General features: G+C 58.2%; 2 protein-coding genes across 9 annotated transcripts in view; one reads left to right on the top strand and one right to left on the bottom strand.

Annotated features, from left to right (window-relative positions):
• ZNF740 (zinc finger protein 740) overlaps positions 1-15265 on the top strand; it is a 39444-nt gene extending 24179 nt beyond the window's left edge. For 2 of the 5 annotated variants that reach the window (XR_008617701.1, XR_003680343.2), the window contains exons 8-9: positions 3907-3977; positions 5621-5636. Coding sequence is in view for 1 of the 5 variants with exons in the window: in XM_055085625.1 (XP_054941600.1) it covers positions 3907-3954 (48 nt within the window). In the remaining 4 variants the exon portion in view is untranslated. Of the gene's footprint in view, positions 1-3906; positions 3978-5620; positions 6280-14197; positions 14259-15222 lie in introns of those variants that run through there. The other 3 variants (XR_003680347.2, XM_055085625.1, XM_055085626.1) reach the window with 3 other exon arrangements.
• RARG (retinoic acid receptor gamma) lies at positions 1831-22235 on the bottom strand. Of its 4 annotated transcripts, none has more exons than XM_024123032.3 (9): positions 21902-22229; positions 17541-17872; positions 6645-6793; positions 6287-6428; positions 5460-5620; positions 5082-5258; positions 4488-4692; positions 3956-4114; positions 1831-3132 (listed from the first exon to the last, which is right to left on the bottom strand). In XM_024123032.3, exons 2-9 carry the CDS (start codon positions 17722-17724, stop codon positions 2933-2935), a joined length of 1377 nt encoding a protein of 458 aa, XP_023978800.1. In that variant the 5' UTR covers positions 17725-17872; positions 21902-22229; the 3' UTR covers positions 1831-2932. The 4 variants fall into 4 exon arrangements, with proteins under 4 accessions (XP_023978800.1, XP_054941594.1, XP_028347127.1 ...); XM_055085618.1 differs by having other exon boundaries at positions 2974-3164; positions 21902-22235; XM_055085619.1 differs by lacking the exon at positions 5082-5258 and having other exon boundaries at positions 21902-22234.
• Positions 22236-23075: the final 840 nt, after the last annotated feature.

The following is a 23075-nucleotide window of genomic DNA, read 5'->3' as shown; positions in this document are numbered from 1 at the left end:
ATGACATAGGTGTTAACCTCCCTCCAGCCCCCTAATTTTACAGATGTAGAGGCTTAGAAGTACAAAGTATCTTGCCCGAGGTCACATAGTTAGCAACTAGATGGTCTGGATTTAAATCCAGGTCTGCCTGCCTCCTAAATTGGTGTTCTATTTCCTCATACAGGAACATGACAGGAAGGAAGAAATATGGAGGCAATAAGTACTGTCGGAGGGGGAAATTAGTGACTGCTGTTCATTCTGAAAACCTGGTGCCCACTGTCTTACAGTGTGTGCTTAACTACACCTGCTCTGGAGCCAAACTGCCCAAGTTCAAATCCTAGCTCTATCACTTACTAGTAGTGGGACCCTAGGTAAATTACTTACCCTTCCTGTGGCTGTTTTCTCATCTGTCAAGTGGAACTCATAGCATTATTGTGAGAATTAAATGAGATTATTCGTATCAATTGCTTAGAGGAGAACATGGCACTTGCTAAGGGCTCGATAAGAGAGAGAATTGGTGGATGAGAAGTAATGGGGGTGGGAGGCTTTGAAAAATTCAAGGACCAGACAGCTGGGAAGTTGGAGAGACAGGCACAGGGCCACGCTCAGAGAATGAAGTTGGGGGGCCAAGGAGCCAAATGGTGCCGGGGCCCAGGATGTGGGTGGAGGAGGCGAACTGCGCAAAGCTGAGCCCGGGCATGGCAGCTGGAGCCGGGCAAGGACGAGGCTGCAGGAAAAAGAGGCTGAGGCCCACACTTGACCACAGGGAGTTTTGAGAAGGAACTGGACGTGACGTCTGTTCATAGGTCTGTCTCCTCCACCAGCAACGGACCGACTGAAGCCGCAGGGTCCGTCTCCTAGCAGGTGTTCAGTGAACATCAGATGGGTCATAGGAGGGGCAACTGGGTAGAAGGGCGTCCTCCTCTGGGTGGGCTTCAGCCACTGGCTCAGACATTTTGCCCTTCCCCCACAACCAGGGTTGCCATGGCAATGACCCCTCCTTCCCCACAGACCCTGTGGTTTCCTCTAGAGTTTCTTTCAGTTTCTTCTTCTGCTTTCCCCCCTCTCCTCTCCTCCGCCACTCCCACATCCTCAACCTCTCTCTCCCACATGCACGGGTCATCGGTGAAGACAGCCAGGTGCAGGTAGGCAAGGCACTGTCCCAGGGAAGAAGGTGGGTGGAGGTGGGTGTTAATGGGAAGTCACAGGGGGCAGGGGAAGAGTCCAGGGCCTGTAGTGGCTGAGGCCAAAGTCAATGGGGCTGAGGTTGGGGTGTTGCAGAGGTTAAGGCATGCAGGGGCAGGGAGAGGTATTAGGACAGAAGGTAACAGTGGGGTCGTGGAGGGCGAGCAGGGTCACAGGGAGAAGGGTGGGGGCAGAAGGAGTGACTCAGAAGGTGATAGTGGGGTCACAGTGTAGGCGGCTTATGGGGTGAGGGGCTGGCATAAAGCAGAAACACTGTAACTTAGATGTACACCGTGGTTCTTTTCTTCTGGGGCCAGGGACCCTCATGAGAACCAACTGAAACTGCATCGACCTCCCCAGAGAAGGGCAGATGTGCATGTATACAGAACTCGGGGTGGGGATAGCCTAAAGACCTCTGAGGCCCAGGACCTTACTAGAGGTTCACAGAGTCCAATCAAAGCTCCAACACCTGGTGATCATGGAGGCCCAGACACTCAGGACAGGCCCCTGTGGACTCCCTTTCCGCCACCTTCCCACCACATCCAACCAGATAACATTTCATCCTATTTCTTTAGTTCCCCTAAGAAAGCTGCAAAATCCACCCTCCCCACCCAGTCCCTCTGCAGATCAGCTCGTTGCTTCCCCACTAGAGGGAGCCACATCCCATGAGTTTCCATCACTTTATTTGCAAAAATAGAAAACTCAGCAATATGCGACACAGCGGGGTGGAGGGGAGATGTAAACAGGGGAGGGGACAGCACCCTGACCCCCCCAGAGAAAAAGGGGAGCCAGTGGGAATCTTATTTGGCAGCTAAATACAAACTGGGGATTGGAGGAAGAAGGGAGGGGTCACAGGGGCCCTGGGCTCCCCCTCCCAAGACCCCTGGAGGAAGGGGTCAATTCCAGGGTGTAAACAAAAGCTAATAAATAAATAGAGGCTTCCTCTGGGTCAGGGTGGGATCAGCTAAGCAGTGCCCACCCCCCCTCTCCCTGGGCCAAGCTGCTCTGGGGGTCACGGGGGGAAGGCACTAGGGGGAGAGGGATCCCCTGGCCCCTCTGTAGTGTAGGAGGGTTCCTGCCCCATGGCTGAGATGGGGGGCAGGGGGAGCCCAAGGCACATGACAGGACTGGGCGAGGGGCTTGTAACTGAGGGCACAAGGTAAACTCTGGGCCCAAGCAAAGAGGTGCAGAATGGACCTGCCTCTGTCCCTTTCACCCTCTGGCCCCCCACAGAAATGCAGGGCCCGACCTGCCCCACCCTGACCTGGCACGAGGATGGGGGCACAGCGGGCAGCGTGCGCCCGGCAGGTGCCTTTCGCAGCATTAGGCACCAAGGACGGGCAAGAGGGTGGGCTCAGCCCTCCCCCTATGCCGCCCCCTTTTGGTCTCTAGTGTTCCTATTTGCTCCCAGAGGCCTAAGCACCCGGCAGAGGAAGGGGCTGTGGAATGGCAGGGTCTTCCTTCTGCCCTGGTGAGCCTGGGACCCTGGTGTCTGAGGGGCAGTGCTGAGATTTTAGAGTCCAAACCCAGGCTCACCCCTCTGCCCTCTCTCCTGGAGGGAACAGGGCAGGCTCCCAAGACTGGACAGGGAGCCAGTTAGAGCAGGAAGGGGATGAACACGGAGGCACCCCTGGAAACTTTGGCAAAAACAAGGAGCTCAGTGGAAGGGGTGGGGAGAGGGCAGAGCAGGTCCTCCCTCAGTCACTGGCGGTGTCTGGGAGATGGTCAGTCTGCTGCCTGGAGCCCCCAACCCCTGAGACAGGGGAAGTCAGGGGCCCTGGTCAGGGTGGGGGCTGCGGCCCCCTCTGCCCTGGCCCCCAGGAACCTCATCCTCGCTGGAGGCCTTGGGGTGGGGGCCAGGCTGCGAGGAGTCGTCCTCAAACATTTCGGGGTTCTCCAGCATTTCTCGGATCAGGGGAGGCATCGGGCCCGGAATCTCCATCTTCAGGGTAATGGCCCTTTCTGCTCCTGCAATGGAGGGACAAGGAGGTTCGGGGGGGCTGAGGTACAGCCCCTAAGCTGACACCTTAACCTTGATGGACTGCCCTCTAACTCCCCTCTGGGGGCTCCCAGCACAGGCCTGCCACCTCTGTCACCCTCTCCCTATTCTAGGGTTCCTGGGGACTGCTCCTCTGCCTGGAGCCTCTGCCTGTCTTCTCTGCCAAGCCTGCTGCCCATCCGTCCCATCCTTTCAGGCTGTCTCCTCAAAAATCACGTGGTGCCCAATTCCAGCCCCACTCCCTGGACACCCCTCCCCCCCAATGTCCATAGCTTGCCAGTTGTTCCTAGGGCCGTTCTTTTTTTTTTTTAATTTATTTTTCTTTTTTTTAGGGCTGTTCTTAATAACATTTATAATTAGAACTAATATTTATCAAACACTATCTGCCAGGCATCCTCCTAAACCAGTATTGTCCAATAGAACTTCCTGTGATGAAGGAATTATCTCCTCTGTCCAGCGCAGTAGTAACTGGCTGCACAGGGTTACTGAGCACTGGAAATGTGGCTACTGCAACAGAGGAACTGAATTTGTAACTCAGTGCAGTTCTAAACCCATTGTGTGTTAACTCATTTCATCCTCACAAAACTTAGGAGGTAGGTGTAAGTCTAGCCCGGTTTATAAGCAGAAAAACAATAAAAGAAAGGCACTTGCCCAAGTGTCCCCACTAGCATGTGGCTGAGCTAGGATGCTCGCGTAGGCTGCCTGGTTCTCACCCACTCTGTTCTTGTCTCTGCCTGACCCAGGAGACCAGCAGCTCCAGGAAGAGAGAGGGGAGGCTCGCTCCCGACTAACCCTTGGTGCTGATGCCCCGGAGGTCAGTGATCTTCATGAGCATCCTCGGGAACATGTAGGGCTGGCTGGGCCGTCGCCGCCGGGCATAGAGCCTCAGGGCTTCCAGCAGCGGCTCCTGAAGCTTGTCCACTTTCTCAGGCTCCTCCAGGTCCATGCGGTCTGTGGGGACAAGCACAGGGGAGTGAGAGAGGAAGAGATGGGGAAGACAGTGACAAGTGGCCCTGCCCTATGGCCCTCCAGGCCCCAAACTTTGACCATGAGCCCCACCCAGGACATCTCCCCTGTTCCAATCCCTTCCCCGCCTCTGGCAAGAGGTTTTCTCTGGTAAATCACTCCTCCTGCCCAGACCTCTATGTCAGCACTAGTATCGGGGGTCTCCTCAGCTCCCCCCTGGCTCTTCCCCTATTCTTGTCCTTTGTTCCAGGCTGCCGGGGAGTCTGTACTGGAGCTGAGGAGTCTGTGGATGGGACCAATCAGGTGTAGGGTGCGGTGGGAAAGTAGTCTGAGCAAACGCCAGGGGGCGTCCTCGCACCTCCGCAGATGAGGCAGATGGCACTGAGCAGCCCTGTCTCTGTATCATCCATCTCCAGTGGCAGGAGCTGCCCAGCAAAGGCAAAGACGAGGTCTGTGAGGGGCCCGAAGCCAGCATTGTGCATCTGGGTCCGGTTCAGGGTCAGCCCGTCAGAGAAGGTCATGGTGTCCTGCTCTGGGGTGTACCTTGTGCAGATCCGCAGCATCTGGAGGTGGGCAGGGGGCAGGGTTAGTGCTGTCTCTGGAAAGGAGCGCTATGGGGGCGGGGAAAAGAGGGAATTAGGTGCAGGTGGAAAGTGGGGAGGTTAGGTCTTGAAGGAGGGCCACCTGAAGCAGGCAGGGGGAGCAAGGCAGAGAGATAGAGGGTCTGAAGTTGGAGGTGGGAAGAGAAGTCAGAAGGAGGCAGGGAACCCAGAAGTCTAGGATCAGATCTCGGGCAGAGATTAAGACAAAAAGAGCTTGGGTTTCGAGGAGATCTGGGGAGTCCCAGATTGGAGGGGGGAAGAGAGATAATGAAATCTCTGTGTGGACCAGCTCCTTGGTCTCACATGAGGGTCAGGCTGTGGCAGAAGACAGGCCACGGGTCTTAACTTACTAGGATGTCCAGGCAGGCAGCCTTGAGCAGAGTGATCTGGTCAGCAATGCTGAGCCCTGTAAAGCCGGGCAGCCGTTTGGCAAACTCCACAATCTTGATGATGCACTTGGTGGCTAGCTCGCTGAACTTATCCCACAGCCCCAGATCCAGCTGCACCCGGTGGTCTGCACTGGAGTTCTGCAGGAAGGTCCGGTTAGAACACAAACGAAGGCCTATCCTGGGGGCTGTCTTCTTTCTGCCAATACCCCAGGCTCTCCCTTCTGCATTCGGATGCCCTCCTTGTTTGTCAGCACCAGACCATGGCCTCCAACACAACCCCTACCCATTCTCCAAAGTCAATGGTCCCCTGCCCTCACTGGGGCCCTGCCCACTCCTCACCGTGGTGTATTTGCCCAGCTGGCAGAGCGAGGGGAAGGTCTCCTGATGGGCTTTGCTGACCTTGGTGATGAGCTCTTCTAACTGGGGGCTCAGCTCATAGCTGTCAAGTGACCGTTCTTCCTTCACCTCTTTCTTCTTCTTGTTCCGATCATTCCGCACAGCTTGGGGATGGACGCGCAAGGAGAGGATCAAGACCCTCAGAACCTCCCTCTGGGTATCCCCTCTTACCCTAATTTAATGTGCTCCGGAGCATCCCTTCCCTGGGACCCTGGGCAGGGCCTCAGTTTCCCTGTCTCCTACACTAGCTCCCATTCCCAGGCTGGCTCTCCCCAGCCCCACCCAGGGCCTGCAGGCCCTGCTCCCTCCCCAGGCCCTTCGGCTCCATCCTGCCCTTCCTGTCACCCTGCAGGAGCTGGGGAGGGGGGGCAGGATATGCAGGCAGCAGGATATCCACTTATAGCCTTGGCAGCACAATGGTGCAGGGGAGGGGGGGCACCCCAGATCCACCTCAGGCTCAGTCCTGGGAGCAGGGGAGGGTACTGGCAAGCCCCCCTAACGTCCCATGAAACAGGGAATGTGCACCAGTAACCCCCATTCACTCATTCAGAGGAAGGGTTAAGCTCTGAGAAGGGAGAATGGGAAGGGGTGGGGTCTCCTGGGTGAATGGAGCTAATCAAATAGGACTGGCCAGGGAGGAGGCACAGCACTCCAGGGCGGCTGGAGGCTGGACTGCAGAGGTCAGGAAAGTGGGGGTGGCCAGTGGGAAGAGGGTGGCAACCACAGGCTAGGACAGGAGCACTCCTGCCCAGGCAGGCCTAAGGGCCTACCTTCCTTGGACATGCCGACTTCAAAGCACTTCTGTAGCCGGCAGTATTGGCAACGATTCCGGGTCACCTTGTTGATGATACAGTTTTTGTCGCGGTGACATGTGTACACCATGTTCTTCTGGATGCTGCGGCGGAAGAAGCCCTGGAGTTGGGGGTAAGGGAGGAGGGTCAGTGAAGCAGGATGTTGGGAGTACCAGCCTCTCACAGGCCTTGCAGGCCTGAGCCAATCTATTAACCACCTCTGTGCAAAGCAGCCAGTCCCTCCCACCTCAGAGGGATACCCACACACACACAGTGAGTCTCTGATCTCACGCAGGTAACTGGATGCCCAGTGCGCCCGCCTCCACCACGTACACACCTTGCAGCCTTCACAAGAGCTGACGCCGTAGTGGTAGCCAGAGGACTTGTCATTGCACACGAAGCACGGCTTGTAGACCCGAGGAGGTGGAGGGGGTGAGGGCGAGCTGGGCACCATCTCCTCTGAGCTAGTGCTCTGCGTCTCCACCGCTGCGGGGAAGCAGTGATGTGAGGGTCAGGGAAGAAGGACCCCTCAGATCTCTAGGCATCCTCATCAGATACACACTGCCTCCCCATTCCCACTTCTTCCTCTGGCTCAGCGGTGACAACACCATCGCCACCACAGTGATTTAAAGTTCCAACAACCCATATACAGCCCCATAGTAAACACGTCCAGAAACCCCTAAACGACCACTGTGACCTCCCAGTCTGGCCATCTCCCTGTACAATAATGCCCTACGGGACACTGCTCAATTCTCCAAATTCTAGGTCGAGGCCATCCCAGAAGTTAAATTCTCTGGGCCTCAGTTTCCCCAGCTACAAAGTAGGTGTGTTACAGCCCATGGCTCTGAACTCTCTAGTCACTCCCTCTCACATCGGGTCCCTGCCCGGTAGTCTCCTTCCTATACCCTTCTCCTCCTCATGAGGCCATAGATCTGGGTGTGAGGAGGCAAATTCCAGACCACCTGTGGCTAGCACCTGGCTAAATGACCTGCTGGGAGGCTCGGGAGGCAGAACAGAACCTCGTTTTCTCTCAAGCAGTACAGGGTAGACAATCCTTGAGCTTCTCCCCCTCATATCACCCCCCAAATAATCGCCAGTGTCCTTTTCCCCAGAAACCACTGAGACAGTGGAGGAAATGGGACACAGGTATTGGGAAGGTAGGTTAGGGCATATGCAACAGCCTTATTTTACACCTGAAGAAACTGAGGCCAAGAGAAAAGCGACCAGCCCAGTGCCACACTGCCAGTTATGGTGGAGCCAAGGCTCTCGGGTCTTCTAACTAGATCTACGTGACCTGGCCAGGAGTTAGAGAAGTTGGGAAAGGGAGACAGGTATTTGCTCAGATTCTCAGGTCTAGAAGCTGCTGGGGGTGTAGCAAAGCAGAGAAGTCAGGCGACAGTGGGTAAACAGGGCTGATGGGGGAGGGGAGCTATCTCTGGACCCTCTCTGAGCCGTGTCTTCACTCCTAAACTTCCCCTGCAAATACCCAAACACAGCTCAAAAGAGATCTCCGCCCATGCCACGCACAGTGTTGGGGGGAGGACGCCCTCTGTTTGGGAGGCTGCTGAGTAAACCTCTTTTGGGTGTGTGGCTGATCTTCAGAGGCTTCAAAAAAAACTTTTAATTAAATTATTCAACCTGTAGGACCAGTTGCCCAAACCTGGAGGGCCTAAGTTAATGCAAGAAAACCCTAAGACCCTCCCTAAGGAGTGTCCCTTGCTTGCACCCACCTCATGAACACCTTCTTCCTTCTAACCTGCTGTAGCCCACCTGGTCAGAAGTCCACCCAGGCCACCAGAAGGACAGAAGGAAGGCTCGGACGCCGGGGTTCCGGGCTAGCTCCACCCTCCCCACAGGAGGAAAGCCCTCCCCACCCCCCGACACACACAGACACTCAATTAGCATAAGAATCCAGCTGGAGTGAGATTCCCCAATGAAAAAGGAGAGAGGAGGGGAGGAAAGGAGGGTGCCTGGAGTCTATTCAGAACCTGGTGGGAAATCCGGGGTGGCGGGGTGGGGAGGCGGCTGGTGCTGAGAGATGGGGGGCGGGCTGGAATGCCTTTCAGGATGGTCCCAGTGTCCTCTGCGGGCACATGTGCTGCCCACAGGCCAGTGCGTGGGGTGGTGCTCACTCGGCGCTGACGCCCTCCCTGCCCGCAGAGCGCTGCCTCATTTCCTCTCTTGCAAAAGGGCTTGGGTGTGGTCAGACTGGCATGGGCCAGTGCCAGCCAATTATTATGAGACTGGGGGTAGCAGGGAGACAGGCCCAGAGGCAGCTTTTCTCATATGCGTGGTACTGTCGCCCCTTCTCGGAACCCCTCTGGCACACTCCCGTCCCTGAACCCTAAAGCACAGCCCGGTAGCTCTGGTCAGTCTGGGAGCAAAAGGCGCAGGAAGGCTAATCGTTGTCACTCCACTGAGATTCCCTTCTCAGCCCTGGGCAGAGACCCCAGCACCAGGGGGATGCCGCTCCTGGCTAAGCAGGGGCCTCTGCAGGGGAGGAGCGGGGTGGCTCTGGGGTTTTCTCCTTTTAAAGCCCAAATTGCTGAAATTGAGGAAATTCCTGGCCAGGCTGAGCGGAGCTTCAAACAAACTCTTTATAACCGGCTGTAAACACTCCCAGCTGCGAGGCCCTGGGCCGAGAAGCCTGGACTCACAATCTGACACACACCTCCTTGGAGACACTCTCACATGTCAACAACACACGGGGCACAAAAGCAGGCACTTTTACCAATGGGCTCCTATACCCCAATGGGACCCTGGCACAGAAGAACACCCAGGCGGGCACAGAGGCACACTCACTCCAGCCACACCGTGGAGCTGGATGCACAAGTCATAAGGAGGACACACAACACCCAGCGCTCGCTTCACAGTTGCAAGCAAGAAGCTCTGCCCCCAGACAAACACCCACGGCCTGCCAACGCAGCACCAGGACACCAATGCTGCCAAATACAAACACACCAAAGGACCTCTTTCCTTCCCTGGATTAGACACACAGGTCTAAACTACTTTCTCTCTGAAAGTGTGTGGAGTAGGCCTGAGGCCCACCAAGACCCTAGAGGCCAAAATTGTTGGTCCAAACTGAAATGCAAAAACATACTGCCAGCCAAGTCCCACAGGCTTCCCTGGGCCTGAAAAAGACGGGGTTCCTGCCCAGCCCCCACAAAAACCCTTCCTGGGAGATTCTCTCCATCTCAGCACCCCTCCCAACATACCCCACGTCCCCATCCTATTGGGCCATGAGAGAAGGTTAAGAATTCACAAGGATTTGGTGCAAGGCAACAGTTCACGCTTTCCCCGCCCTTTAAATGCTACGCTTTTCATTCTTGCCCCACCCCACCTCACGGTACAGTCTCCTGTTTGCCACCTCCCTCTTCCAGTCTCCCAGTTGTTAAATCTGAGCAGCTCTGCCCTGCAACCAAAAGACCAAAAAAAAAAAAAAAAAAGCCGATCTCGTAAACAGCGCTGCCGAGTGCCAAGGAGCGAGGCGCGTTGGCGGGGGCTCAGTGACCCCGCGCGCGCACTCCCCGGCCGCCCGCCGCCCGCCCCTTCCCAGCGTGCCCCCCAGCCCCGCGTCCCCGGGCTCCGAGCGCCGTCCCAGCCCCGGGGAAATTCGGGGGTGTTCCAGGCTCCCCTCCCCACCCCCCCACCCCCGCCAGGCACTTCAGCCCTGGCTTCAAAGCCGCCTCTCATCTGGACTTCATTTTTACTGCCTCTCAATCCCCGGCTTTTTATTACCGCTCTGGAAAGGGGTTCCAGGGCCCCAGGCCTGGCATCTCCCATTTCACAGAGAGGGGAAGATGGATATTTGGGGACCCAGGAGTCCCGCTCCCCCGGCCGCTGCCACCTCCAGGCCACTCCTCACCGTAACACCAACTTTTCTTGAAACTTTTCGCTTCCTACTGAAGTTGTGGGCTCGAGCCATAGGAAAAAGTGCACACAACCCTATACACATTTCCTAAAATTTCTTTTCTCAATGGGGGAGGGGGACGCCAGAACCCAGCCTGGCCCCGCTTGCGTGCACAACCCCTTACACCCCGCACGCAGCACACACAGAGGGTGCACGCTCGAACACAGCACTTTCCAAAACCGCCCCCGCAGCCACGCAGGGCACACGCCCTCCCGGCCTCAAGTCACAAACATCCCCACACGGGGCCATGCGGACCTGCCAAAGCTGGCGGAGGGCGACGCTGAGTGGAGAGACCCTTACGCCCACACCCGCACCGCCTAGGCGAGGCGCTGCACACTCCAGGGATGCACACGCTCTGCAAATAATATTTTTACACTCGCGACTTCCCACATGGACTTTACAAACGCCACTCACGGTCCTGGGTGCCATAACCCTCCCGGGCCACGGACCTGCCGGCACAAACTACCAACGCACCTCGGCCTCTCCCTATCCCCGGGAACTCTGGAGGGTCACCAACCACAGGTCCTAGCTATACACCCACCATAAAAAACACACACACACTCCAAACACTACTGCACACACCCAAAGGAGTCGCTGAGGCCCCCACGTTTAAAGGGCCAGTACCTCTTTCCTACACACCCGGCCTTCACATGGATAGGGTCAGAATCTCCGCTTGCAACCCAAGTCCACCTTTTACACACGGAACGAGAGAGCCGCTGCCTGTCCTGCACCCCGCACCCCACCCCCAGTGTAGGGCTCGGGTACCTACATTGCAGACTGGCGGGTTGCGGCCAGGCAAAAGACTCGAGTCCGGCGAAACAGGAGCTGCCGGTGGCTCTGCGCAGCAAGCCGGCCCCGGGTCCGGCCGCCCCGTACAGCCGTCGCGGACCCGGGGCAAACGTTTCCATGCAGTCGTACATCGCGACCCGGCTTGGAGGGAAGCTGGGTGCTAGGAACACCGAGGACCCGCAGACGATTCCCCCTCCTCCCCCGGCGGCGCCCCGCTCCTGGAGGGGGGGAGGGGGAGGGCTAGCATAGGGCGCCGGGCTGCATGGGGGGTAAGGGGTGGGCGGGGAAGAGGGGGATCCCCAGCAGGGGAAAGGGACTGGGCGGGGCGCAGAGCCGGGGCTGCCGCTCCAGCCGCGGTCCGCCTCACTCTGGGCGCCTCGGCGGCTAGCACTGGGGAGACGTTTTGTAAAAGCGAAGCCCGGCGGGGTGGGGGGTGGGGCTTGGAGAGCTAAGGGGGCCGGGCACCAAGATGAGCAGAGCTGGGAGTGGAACACACGCACTCGCACCGTGGCGCGCTTGCTTGCTTAGACACACATCCGTGCATGCATTTATCTTGGCAGGCACCACGCATTTGCAAATATGCAATAGTGCACATGCATGTCTGCACGCGCATAAAATTAGAGGTGCACACACGTTTTGGTAAACACACCTGGCTCGGGAGAACGCTTGCAAGGATTCTCTCTCCACAGCTCGGAGGCTTTGCAAGCTTTTGCACTTAGGCGCGTGCCAAGGTCGGGGATGGGGGAAGGAGTGGAGAAACCGAGCACACGCATTTCCTTTCGAGTTTCCCCTCCCCCCAGCGCTCCTTTTTTTACACAAGTCAGTACAGGCAAGGGTGTCAAGGAGGACTGGGGAGAGGGAACATGGAAGTTCCCTGCGCGCGGCACTTCTCCAGAGCCCAGGGACCTGCACTACCTCCACCCGCTCATTCCCAGGCCTGGCTCCTCCCTCTCCCTCCGCGCGCGCGCGCTGCAGGGCCGAACATTACATTCCTGCGGCTCAGCGCGCGCGGCCTGCTCCTTCCTTCCCGTCCTCCCACCCCCGGTCGGAGGGCCGGAGCGCGCTCCCGCCGTGAACTCTCCGGGAACCCCCCTCGGGGCGGGTGGCCGGGCGCGCTCACCTCCTCCTGACCCGGCCCCGCCCCACCCCGCCCAGGCCGTAGCCCGCGCCGCCGCGGAGCCCCCCCGCCCCTCCTGCGTAGCCCAAGTCTACCCTTCTTAGGCCGAGGAGTCCTCCCTCTGAGTCCCCCAAGCCCCATCCCGCGGCTGACACTCCCGGAGCTCCTCCAATGCCCCTTCCTCGAACCTGACTTCAGCACAAGACTCCCACCCCAAACTGCTCCCGCCGTGCCAGCTGCGCCTCGGACGACACGGCCTTCCTGAGTGCCAGCTCCCCTCCCCCAGAGTCGCTACCGTGCCAGTCGCCCCCAAGTGCCAAGTGCCTCTTCGGCAATAACTGCGCGTCTGGTCGGTAACTGTTCTCAGTCATTAAATACCCCCACCAGTGGCAAACTGCCCCTTCTCCCCTTCAGCGCCACACTTAGTGCCCTTCGGATCTCCGAGGGCCGCCCCACTCCTCCCTCGCGGGCCCCTTCCGGGCACTGAGTGCCCTCGACCGGCGGAGAAGTGGGGGGGGGGGGCGGGAGTTTGGCCACGTCAAGAGTTTGCCCTCGCCGAGCCGGGCCGAGTCGGGGACCCTGGCCCCGGGACAGCGCCAGCGGCGGCGACTCCCGGAAACCGCCCCCTTCCCCGCGCCCCGCCCGCCGCCCGGCCGCCCGGCCGCCCGGCGGGCCGGCCCAGCCGGCTCTGTCAGCGCCGCTCACAAGGGGAGTGCCGGGGGAGCGGGAGCGGCGCCCGGCCCGGCCCCTTCCCCCTCCCGGCGGCGGCGGTGGCTGGGCCAGGGCGGGGCGCGCTTTTCTAAGAATCTGTTGTACCGGGTGGGGGGCTCACTGGGGTGCCGCAGGAGTGGGGCGCCAGTTTGGAAGAATAAAGAGCAGGAAGGGGTGCCAGAGTAGGCGAGGGAAGGGAAGGCAGGCGCGGAGGAGGGGCCGGGGTGGCTGCCGGGGACTGAAGGGGGCAGGGCTGGGAAGGAGGGCCTGGTTGGCGGATGGGGGGCCGCGGGGTGGCAGGGCCGACTCGGGGGACTCGTAGCAGGGATGAAGAGGGAATGCATTGCTCTTTCCAGTCCAGCCTGAGCTCCCTGTTCTTGCCCCCAACCCTAAATACCCCATTTCTGACTCCAGCCATCCCCCACAAAAAGAAAAAAGGGGTGACAGACTTCTGAGTCAGAACCTGGCCAGTGGCAAAAAAAAGTCAATTAAGTGCAAAGTGGGGAGTACCCCCAAAACAAGGGGAGAAGAGAGCCCTGATAGTCAACTCTAGGCTGTCAGTCCCCCCACCCTTCCCCCTCCGAAATCTGAAAGGTCCCAATTAAGTCAGGCCTGCCTGGTTGGTAATTAGAACCAGAAGTGGCCAGGCCACAGGGAGGGGGGTTGGGAGTGGGGCACAGGAGGAGTGGGGGGAGGGCTCCAGGAAGTCATGAGTTCTCAATAGCCCCCTTTTCTCTCCACCAGATGCACCCCACTCCTCATCACCCCATCTGTGTGTGCTTCCCAGGCACTGCAGGGAGAGGGGGCCTTAGAAGGGACCAGGCATTGGGGTGTCAGGCCCACCCTAACCTCCAACCCCAACCCCCCATTCTAGACAGTCTTAGCCTTGAGGAGAAGGTAAGGGGATGGGGGAATCTAGTGCCCCCTCTTTTCCCCAAAGTCCCCCCAGCCCTTATTGCAGCAATTAGACCCATTAGCCTTCTAGCATTTCATGGGAACCAGATGTTCTCCACCAGCCTGGTGGGAGTATGAGGGGGGGCTGCTGCCTGACTCACCCCCTTCCCTATGATCCCCACCACCAAGGCGCACCCCTCCCAGCTAGAGCCCCACAAAGTCATGGCCCCAGAGGCAAGGAGAAGTGTACCCCTCCCCCACTAATGAAGCTGTTCGCACTGAATCTGGTGTGGTCACCCCTCAGAGCCTCTACCACCCTGGCAAGGATGAATTTGGCCAAGGAGAGGCTGTGCGGGGAGGAACAGCTAACCCCTTCATCCCTCCTTTCTTCCCCTCCTGCCACCTTCTGGAAGGGGCTTGAGGATGACTGGCTCTGAATTCCTCAAGCTAAATTCTCCTTTTCTTCCAGAACCTTCCCTCAAAAAACTGAAGTGGGGGCATTTCAAAGCAAAGAAGGCGCCACCCCAAGGGTAAGTCCTAACTTAGGAGTCCCACCTGAAGGGCAATAGGAAGGGTCTCTGGAGGAGGGGGCAGCAGTGGAGCGAAGGAATAGGGAGGTGTGAATGAGGGACGGGCCCCAAAGCAGGAGTGCTGGGCAGAATGGGGGCTGGGACCGGGGAGGGGGCCAGGAGAGGGGGGTGCAGCCTGGGCCCCAGCGGCGGCGGCTTGCCCAGCTCCCCCCGCCAGAGAGGTTTCCTGTTGCAATCAAAGCCCCGTTTGTGTCGGCCTGGAGCTGGAGCCCGAGCCTGAGCAGGAGAGACCAGGGAGGGGAGGGGAAGGAGGCAGTCGGCTGGGTTTTTTTCCTGGAGGAGGCCTCGCTGCCGCCTGCTCACCACCGATACCGCCTGCTTAACAAGGCCCCTTGCCTCTCCCGGAGTCTGGGTTCTCTCTGTGTCTGCGCCTTTCAGCCTATGTTATTTCCCTCTCATCTCGTTTAGGTCTCTGAGTCTCTCTTTTTCAGTTTCTTTTAAGTAAAACTCTTTTTCTTCCTGTGCCAGCCTGCCCTCAGTTTCTCCGTGTGACTGAGTATGGTGCAGCCTGGGTTCCTAGCCCAGGGACACTGTCACCAAGTTCAGAGGACAAGCAGGGCTAGGTCCTCAGGACACCAGCTATCTCCTCAAGAGGGGGAGGAGGGCAAGGCTTCCCTTCCCTCCCATCGCACTCTGTTCCCTGCAGTCTTGATAAAACAAACATACAACACACCAGTGTTCATAAACATGGAAATACACGAGGACACAGATAGCAGGGTTTTATGCATGTGTGTGAGCAAGCACACCCAAACCTGTGTGCGTGTGTGTACACACACACAGACACACGCACAACCTCCTCCGCTTTCCCACGCACACAGGCCTGTGCTGCCCCAGCGGCACATGCTCCCCTTCCCACTGCCGTCCTCCACCATGGGGTTCTTAGACACCTGCCGTAACCACTCAGGCCCCTAGAGCACCCCAACAGATGGAGCAAGACTGCCCTTCTCAACATGGATGTCTCCAAGGTGCTAGGGATCCAACAGTAGGATTCAGAAGCCAGCCCCAGGGAGAAGCTCCAGACTCCTTCAGGGACCACCCACCCTCCCACAGATCAGGGGAGAGAGGTTGAAGAGAGAGACCCAGACTCCAGGTGAGTGTGGCTTTGGCATCAGACTTAGGCCTCCAATCCCCGTCCATTAGATGTCCCAGCCAAAAAGGGACAGCAGGGCAGAGAAGTGAGAGAATACTCTTTCCCCCCTCAGCCACTGTCCCACTGCCGGAGGTCTCCCAGACTTCAGGATCCCCTCCTCTCCCCACTGCTCCCTCTCATTCACCACTAGGTGCTGTGTGCCCCACTCCCATGCAAGCTGTCTGGACCCAGGCCTTCCCCTCCACCCCATCCCACTGCCCCCTCTCTGCCCAGGCCTGTCCCCCTGCTGCCAGCTGTACCCTCCCCACCTACCTGCCCTGGTTCTGGCTCCTCCCTGGGATTTCTTCTTTCAGCCCCTCCTCCTGCAGGGCGACCTTTGGGGATACAGCCTAGTCTGACCCCTTCCCCTACCTTGACCTCACTTTGAACCCTGACCTTGGTCTCAGTGTGTCCAGGGCACAGGGGCACATGGAGAACTTCACTGGGGACTGGCTACTGGCTCTCAGCATTCTCCCCACCACCATTCTCTCTACTCTGCCTCCTCACTCACGCTCCCTTAGCTGCCTCAGGAACTCGGGAAAATCAAGTCCCAAGATATTGAGTTGTACTGCCCTCTGCAAGAAGTACATTCATGTGGGGAGGGTGGTTCCCTCCCACCCCACAGACCCTGGGACAGATTCTTGGGGTGCAAATGAGGTAGGGGAAGCCCAGCTGAGGTTTCCAAAAAGGGGAGCTTTGTGCTTTCTCGTTCACCTGTGTGCCACCCAAATAACCCCCGTTGGACTACAGACAGGCCACCGGCAGACCTCACCAAACCCCAGACACACCGTCAGCAGCCCTATGAAATACTGCCTCACTCTTCACACTGACTCTTTGTTGCAACCCTGGAATTCTGTATGTGAGCAGTGTCTCAGGGCCATGCTGTGCACACACAACTGCATGTGGCCTCTCACACACGCACACACCTTCTCTAGATGAGCAAGCTCTTTCCAGCAGAGCTGCCAGCCAGGCCTAGTCACCCCTACACACACACACAGACACACACAGACACACACACACAGACACACACACAGACACACACACACCCTCTGAGTGCCTGCTCCTAAAGGCAGGCCCCTTCTCCACCTCTCTCTCTCTCAGCTTGTGGAGCTATAAAGGATGTCTTTATCTTTTGGTCTTTTCTTTTCCCTCTCTCTTTCTCTCTCTCTGGAACTGCCCCTCTCTCTATCACCTCCCCTTCTATCCAGGTAGGGGCTTCTCTATACCACCTCCCACACTGAGGCCAGCATCCCAGCCTTCCAGCTCACGGGCACCCACGCCTGTAATGGCCTAGCGAGGAGAAACAACTACCAAGTGGAAGGAGAGGGGATCCAGAGGGACGAAGAGAGGCCTAAGGCTTGCTGCTGTCAGCACTCAAAGGCTTCACCCAAAGAGGGCAGGCCTGAGGGACAAGTAGGGATCTGCACAGCATGTGGGCACCGTGCCAGACCTAGAGAGAGAGGAGGAGTACACCACCCACATGGCTGGAGGAGAGGATGCTTCTGGAACACCCCCTGCACCTCCCCGGATTACTTATGGTACAAGAGCTACCTTCTTTGCGGCTGCTTCCACCCTCCCCAGAACCAAAAGGGAAGTTTCCTGACACATCTTTGGGCACCTGGCACTAGGTTCCATTCCTCTTTTTGCAGCCTCCCCCTAATTCAGAACAATTTTACCTCTTGATCACAGAGTTGGGGTATTGGCCTCCCAGACTCCTCCATTTCGCAGCCTGGCTCCCCACACCCCGCACTGCAGGCAGGCAGCAGCCTCAGACTTCACCAGACCCACCCTTGGCTGCCCATACAAAGGGGTTCTCCCTGCTAGTTGAGTCATTCAGGAGGCAACTGCAGAGCCCCAAATTTTAGGCGTGCTACTTTCCCATTCTAGTTGCACAGGAGAACTCTCATTTGCAAGCACGTCCATTTGCTCCACATCCAAACCCCCTCGTGGCTACCCCTGTCACCTCCTCCATTGGATCAAACCCCCAGCCCTGCCTGCCTTCCTAACTGGGGCACCAATTTTCCCTATCATCCACCCACGAAATGCCCTCCTGTTTCCACTTGCCCTCATCCCCCAAGATCCCTGAGACTCACACAGAGAGGCCATCTCCTTGGGGAGGTCAGGCTGGCCCAAGCCCCGGAAGCTAGGACTCAGCATCTCGAAAGGTGGAGACCCCCTGAGTGCCCCTGGGAAGGCGAAGGGGAAGCCAGCCCCTGGGTAGCCAGAGCCAGGCCCCAGGGCACCAGGCATAAAGAGTCGCTCCTTATTGGTGGCCATGGCCGCTGCAGTGTGGGAGGCTGAATCCCCTGGGGTCTGCAGTGGGCGGGGGACTTCTTCAGCCACAGCCTCCGCCCATGCCCACTGCCCGGGCCTGGGAGGCTCCGTGCCCGCCCTGCTTGGCCTGCTCACTGGGTCTCCAAGACTCCTAAGGAGAAAGAAAGGAAAAGGAGGGATGAGAGAATGATCACTCTGAGGTTCCAAGCCCCATGGCCCTTTCCCAGCTAGAGTCTTTTCCCTCCTTGCTGCCCTCTGCCACACAGTAGGGGAGGCAGGGCAGGTGCCGATGCAGGCTCAGAGAAACTCTCCTGGAAGGGTAAATTGAGTTTCCAAGGTGAATCATGTTCTTCAAACTCCTGGCAGAGAGGACTCCTAGGCTAAGAAATGACCATTAAACACCACCATGGGCTGGACACTTGATTTAACCCTCACATCAATCCTGTGAAGTAGGAATTATTCCCATTTCACAGATGAGGAAACTGAGGTTAAGGGACTAGTTTAAGGTCACATGGCTGTAAATAGTAGAGCCAAGACTCAAACTCTCTACCATCCTGGAGAGAGCAAACATATCTGTTTTAACATTTTTGTTAAAAAATGTTACACCTCTCTGGAACACAGACTCTGGAGCCAGACTGCCTGAATTGATCTCCACCACTTGCCAGCTTCAGGACCTTGGATGTATTAGTGTTACTTAATCTCTCTGGGCCTCAGTTCCCTCCTTTGTCAATTGGGAATCATAATAAGCCTCACTTCATAAGGTTATTAGGAGGCTTAAATAATTTACCATATGTAAAGTGTCTAGAATAATATAGGGCACATACTAAATGCTATATAAATGTCTCTGTTCCTCCATACCTCTCTTTTAATTTGCATTTCCTTTCTTTCCACCTTCCTCAATACTCCCTTTCCCGGTTTCCCCTCCCAATTCTGTCTCTGTCTCCAATTATCCCTCACTCCCTAACCTCTCTTCAAATCCACAGAGGTTAATGGAAGCCCCGCTGTGTGCCAGGTATGATGCTAAGAAGCTCCTCTCCCTGTCCTTAGTTTACTTTGCTTCTCCATCTCTTCTCTCTCTTTTCTGAGCCCTCTGCTTATAGGAAGCCCTCCCTACATCCTCCCCTCCCTCAAATGTAACCTGACCTCAGAGGTTTTTAACCTGAGCCCCAGGGAGGGGGAGGGGAAGGAGGAAAAGAGGAAGTGGGAATCCTAGGGCCAGGCAGGTGGTTCCTCTCCTGATGCTCTGACAAGGGAAAGGTAGGCTTTCCCAGGAGGCTCAGAACCACCCACCTGTCTAGGGAGTTAGGGGCTGGGGAAGGAGAGTCACCCCAGCCTGGGTGCCTCCTCTACCAGCCAGAACCATAATGGACTAGATGAAGAAGGACAGAGAAGGACCGAGAGAGAGTGAAACAGAGTCCTCGGGGTGGGCAGGCCCAGACGTAGGTGATGGGTATTTTGCATCTCTTTCCATCAGTCTTTGCTTCTAAGATCAATATCGCTCCGTCTTTGTACCTCTGCTTTTTTTCTTCCTTCCTTTTCTATCTCTCATCTGCCTTGGCCTTCAGGCTCCTGAGGGTAAACTGTCATGGAGGTTACAGGAACTCAGACCCCAAGCCACCACCCTTCCCTCAGTCCCAATGCATAAAGCAGACACTGTCCCTCACTAGCCACCACCCAGATCCCCAGCACCCTGACTCTTCAGCCCATTGTCTCCCCAAGCCCTAAAAGTCTGAGCTATGAGCCCCCAGGGTCCACCTCCTTTACCTTCCCCTATTCCCTGAAGTCCTTGTCCCAGGTTAAGCCCAGGTAGAGCCAGGAGTCCGGGCCCCTGAGGCCCCTGGGCCATAGCTCAACAGGCTGGGCCACATTCCAGGTGGATTAACCCCTCCAGTGCTAAGGATGAGAAGCTACTAGAGGTCCCCCCCACCCCATCTTCCCCAGACTGGCTTAGACTGAGAACCCAGCTCTGGGCTCCAGCATTCACCATCTTTGCTTCTCACCTGCGGGTGGGAAACAGAGACCTGCGGGTGGGGCAGGAGGACTTTGAGGGTCCCAGAGAGGGACGCTCAGGCTCCTGGTCCTGACGGAGGAATGAAGCTGTGAGTGAGCCAAGCTCTCCCTGGCCTTCCTCATATTTTGCCTCAGAGAAGGAACTTGAGAGTTGAGTGAAGAGAGGAAGAGGACAGAGATGCATCCCAGTTCTGAGCCTTGGTTTCTCTGCCTTGGCTGGGAAGGGAAGGGGAGGGTCCTAAGTCCTGGGTAGAGGAAGGAACCAAGGAATTGAAGACAGTGGTTCACAGCATAAAAGGAAATCCTAAACTAGGGACCCAGAGGCCTTGGTACTTTGGGGGACCTGAGTAAGGGAGAACGTACTTTCCTCCCAAGATGCCGCCTCAGACTGAGGGGGGCTGACCAGGGGAAAGGGGCCCTTGCGAAGTTGCTTCTCTTCGAGCTGAGGTGGAGTTGAGGGGAGGGCATGGATGAAGGGGGCTGCTGGATGGAGGCGGTGGGGGGGGCGTATCTGCCGTCCTGCCCGCTCCAGAGCCTGGAACAAAGCTGCTCTTGTCGGCTGCACTCCACCCGCTGCCCCCCTCCCCTCTGTATAAACACGACCACCTTTTTCCATGACCCCATCCCCAGCCTGGGCAGAGAACCCGGGCATCCTCTGCTCTAGCCTGGGCCCCCAGCCTGCTCCCCAGGAGGCAACAGTGGGCTGGGTTTCCCTGGCCTCGTGCCACCCTTGGGGGAGTCCAGACCCTTGAGTCTCCACCTCCCATTACCAGGTGCCTTCCCTCTACCTCACTGGCCCCAGGGAGGGGCAGTACCCAGGAGGCAGGCAGGCAAGGCCGGTGGAATGTGTGTGGGCATCAGAGGGCATGGGTAGGGTGGGGCAGAGGGGGGAACTGGAGGTGCCAGTTGGGTGGCTTTCTGAGCCAGGGGTGGGGGTGTGCCGGGATGGGGGGGTGTGCCCTGTGCTGTCTACTAGGCTCTAAGCCACGGCGTGTGTGTACATGTGTGTGTGAGTGTGTGTTTCCCTATTTGGGATACCCAAGCTCCAGGCACCCTTCACACACTGCCTCCTGCCCCCTCCCGTGTCCTCTCTTTTCTCACCTCCAGGATATGGGACACTGCCTGTGGTCCTCAACCCCCAGTCAGCATCTGAAGAGTGATGGTAAGGGGTAAGGGCAGGAGCCTTAGACCTGAGGACTCGGATGGTAGCTGCCCTGGATGTGGGCCCTGAAGGGGCACAGTCGTCTCAGGTTCTTGCCCTACAGGCCCCTCCTCGGGCTCCCTTGCCCACCCCCCCACCTCACCCCCACCCCCACCCCACCCCACCCCACCCCGCCTAACCCTTCATACTCTTACTCTCTGGCCACCTGCAGAGATTCCCTCCTACAGACTGGGTCAGGTTGAGGGAACTGGGCTGTAAGTGCTAGAGACAGTGAGGCAGCATCAGTGAGGCTCCAGGACTGGAACTCCCAGGTCCCTGCCCCAGTCTCCCTGTTCTTCCTTTGTACCATTCGGGCTCCCCTCAAGAATACTCCTGAGGAGCCCCTGACCTTGGCTGGAGGGAGGCCGGACTCACACCCAAGGTTGCGGATATGAGAGGGAATCCTGCACTGCGGTTCAAGGCAACTTCATAGACCCCTATCCTATCCACTTGTCTCTCCAAACTGCTGGACCCAGACGGCCAGAATCACTTGCCTCTGGACCTTTTCCTCGCCCTTCTGTTGTCCAAGGTGTGCCATTCCACTAGGGAAGGATCAGCGTGGACCAAAAATCCTCCCCTCAGACTCCCCAGGGAAATCCTCAGGGGAGGCGGATGGTGGACCTTCCCCGCAGGAAGGGACCCTATCTCCCCTCACACTCCAGGCACAAACATAGCATAGAAGGCCCCTGGCTGAAGACTTCCCGCAAAGCTCTCCCCGACTACTCACCACAGTGAAGGGTGGATAAAGCCCAGCCCAGCCCAGCCTGTCTAAAATCTTCCCCATTCCCTTCCCACATCAGGGCAGACCCCCAAGTCGGGGCAGGAAGCCCCCCTCCACCCCTGCGGACAGCCGGACCAGCGCGGGGAGGAACTGAGCCGGCGTGGCTGCCGGCGCCCCCGCCCCCGGCCCACCTCGCCGGAGGACCCGGGCGTCCGCGGCGGCCGAGCCTGCTTCCCCGCCTGACTCACCTGGAGGGGGAGGGAGGGGGAAGGGAGGCCGCCGAGCCCCGAGGTCCCGGCGTCGGGCGGTCGCGGGGATAGAGCGTCGCAGTGGCAGGGGCTCTCGGTGATGGGGGGCTCTGGGGGGGCACAGACTCTAGGCTGGGACGGTCCCGGGGCCTCTCGGAGCCCGCCCGCCCACGTGACCGCCCCAAAATATCCGACACATTTTCTCCCAAACCGCACACTGACTCTGCAGGCGGGGACACGGAAAATATTTTCTTTCTTTTTCTCCCTCCCCACCCCCCCACATCCCTCCCAGCCTGGCTCCCTCCTCCCCCTCCCGCCCTCGCTCCTCCCTCCCCTGCCGCCTGCTCCTGCCCGGCTCCCTCCTCGGTGCCCTGGGGCTGGGGGGCGGGGGGTGGGTGGGGGGGAGGGGGGCAGGGCGGGGCGGGCCAGGACGCCTGGGTCTCTGCCCCGCCCATTTGCTGGGCTTCCGTGGCTCCGTCCCCGGGAGGCCGGGCAAGGCTGGCAGAAGAGGTCAGTGTCCTGGGCCCATGATGCCACCCTTTCTCTCTGGCCCTTTTCCCCTTCCTGCCATTTGGGGGGACTGGTTGAGTCCTCTGGCCGGGCTGTGGTTCACGGAGGCCAGTTTCCGTACCTCCGCAGGGTAGGCAGTGGGGGGCTGCTGTATCCACGTCCCCCCAAGGGGTGGAGTGACCGCGCAGGGATATGCCAGAGCAGATGCCACTGTCTTTACCCTTTGCTTAGCCTTCACCTGCAAGTCAAAGTAGGCTCCACTTCCGCTTGCCTACCCCAGCCTGTCCTTTGGTCCCAAGAGCAAGCTGGTTGAACTAGTGGAGGTCGTGCGGATGCTAAGTCCCGGGCTTCAAGACCTCTTCCCTGTCACCCTGCCTTGAGTAAGCTTGGGCTAGGGCTCCTGGGTCCCTGGCTGCCTACCTTTAGGCTGGGGTGGAGGGCAAAGGGGAACTGTAGCTGGGAATGGGAGGAGCCTGGGGCTGGGTGTGAGGGGGAAAGCCCAAGTCGGGGGGTGGGGGGGGTGTCTGCCTTACCTAGAGCCTGCCTGCCTGGTGGATGCGCCTCGGATGTTGTTGACTCCAGCCGTGTGTGTGTGTGTGTGTGTGTGTGTGTGTGTGTGTGTGTGTGTGTGTGTGTGTGTGTGTGTGTGTGTGTGTGCGCGCGC

The sequence above is a fragment of the Physeter macrocephalus genome, chromosome 6, assembly GCF_002837175.3.
Source record: "Physeter macrocephalus isolate SW-GA chromosome 6, ASM283717v5, whole genome shotgun sequence".
Lineage (NCBI taxonomy): Eukaryota > Metazoa > Chordata > Mammalia > Artiodactyla > Physeteridae > Physeter > Physeter macrocephalus.
This window is presented reverse-complemented; position numbering and strand designations above follow the sequence as displayed.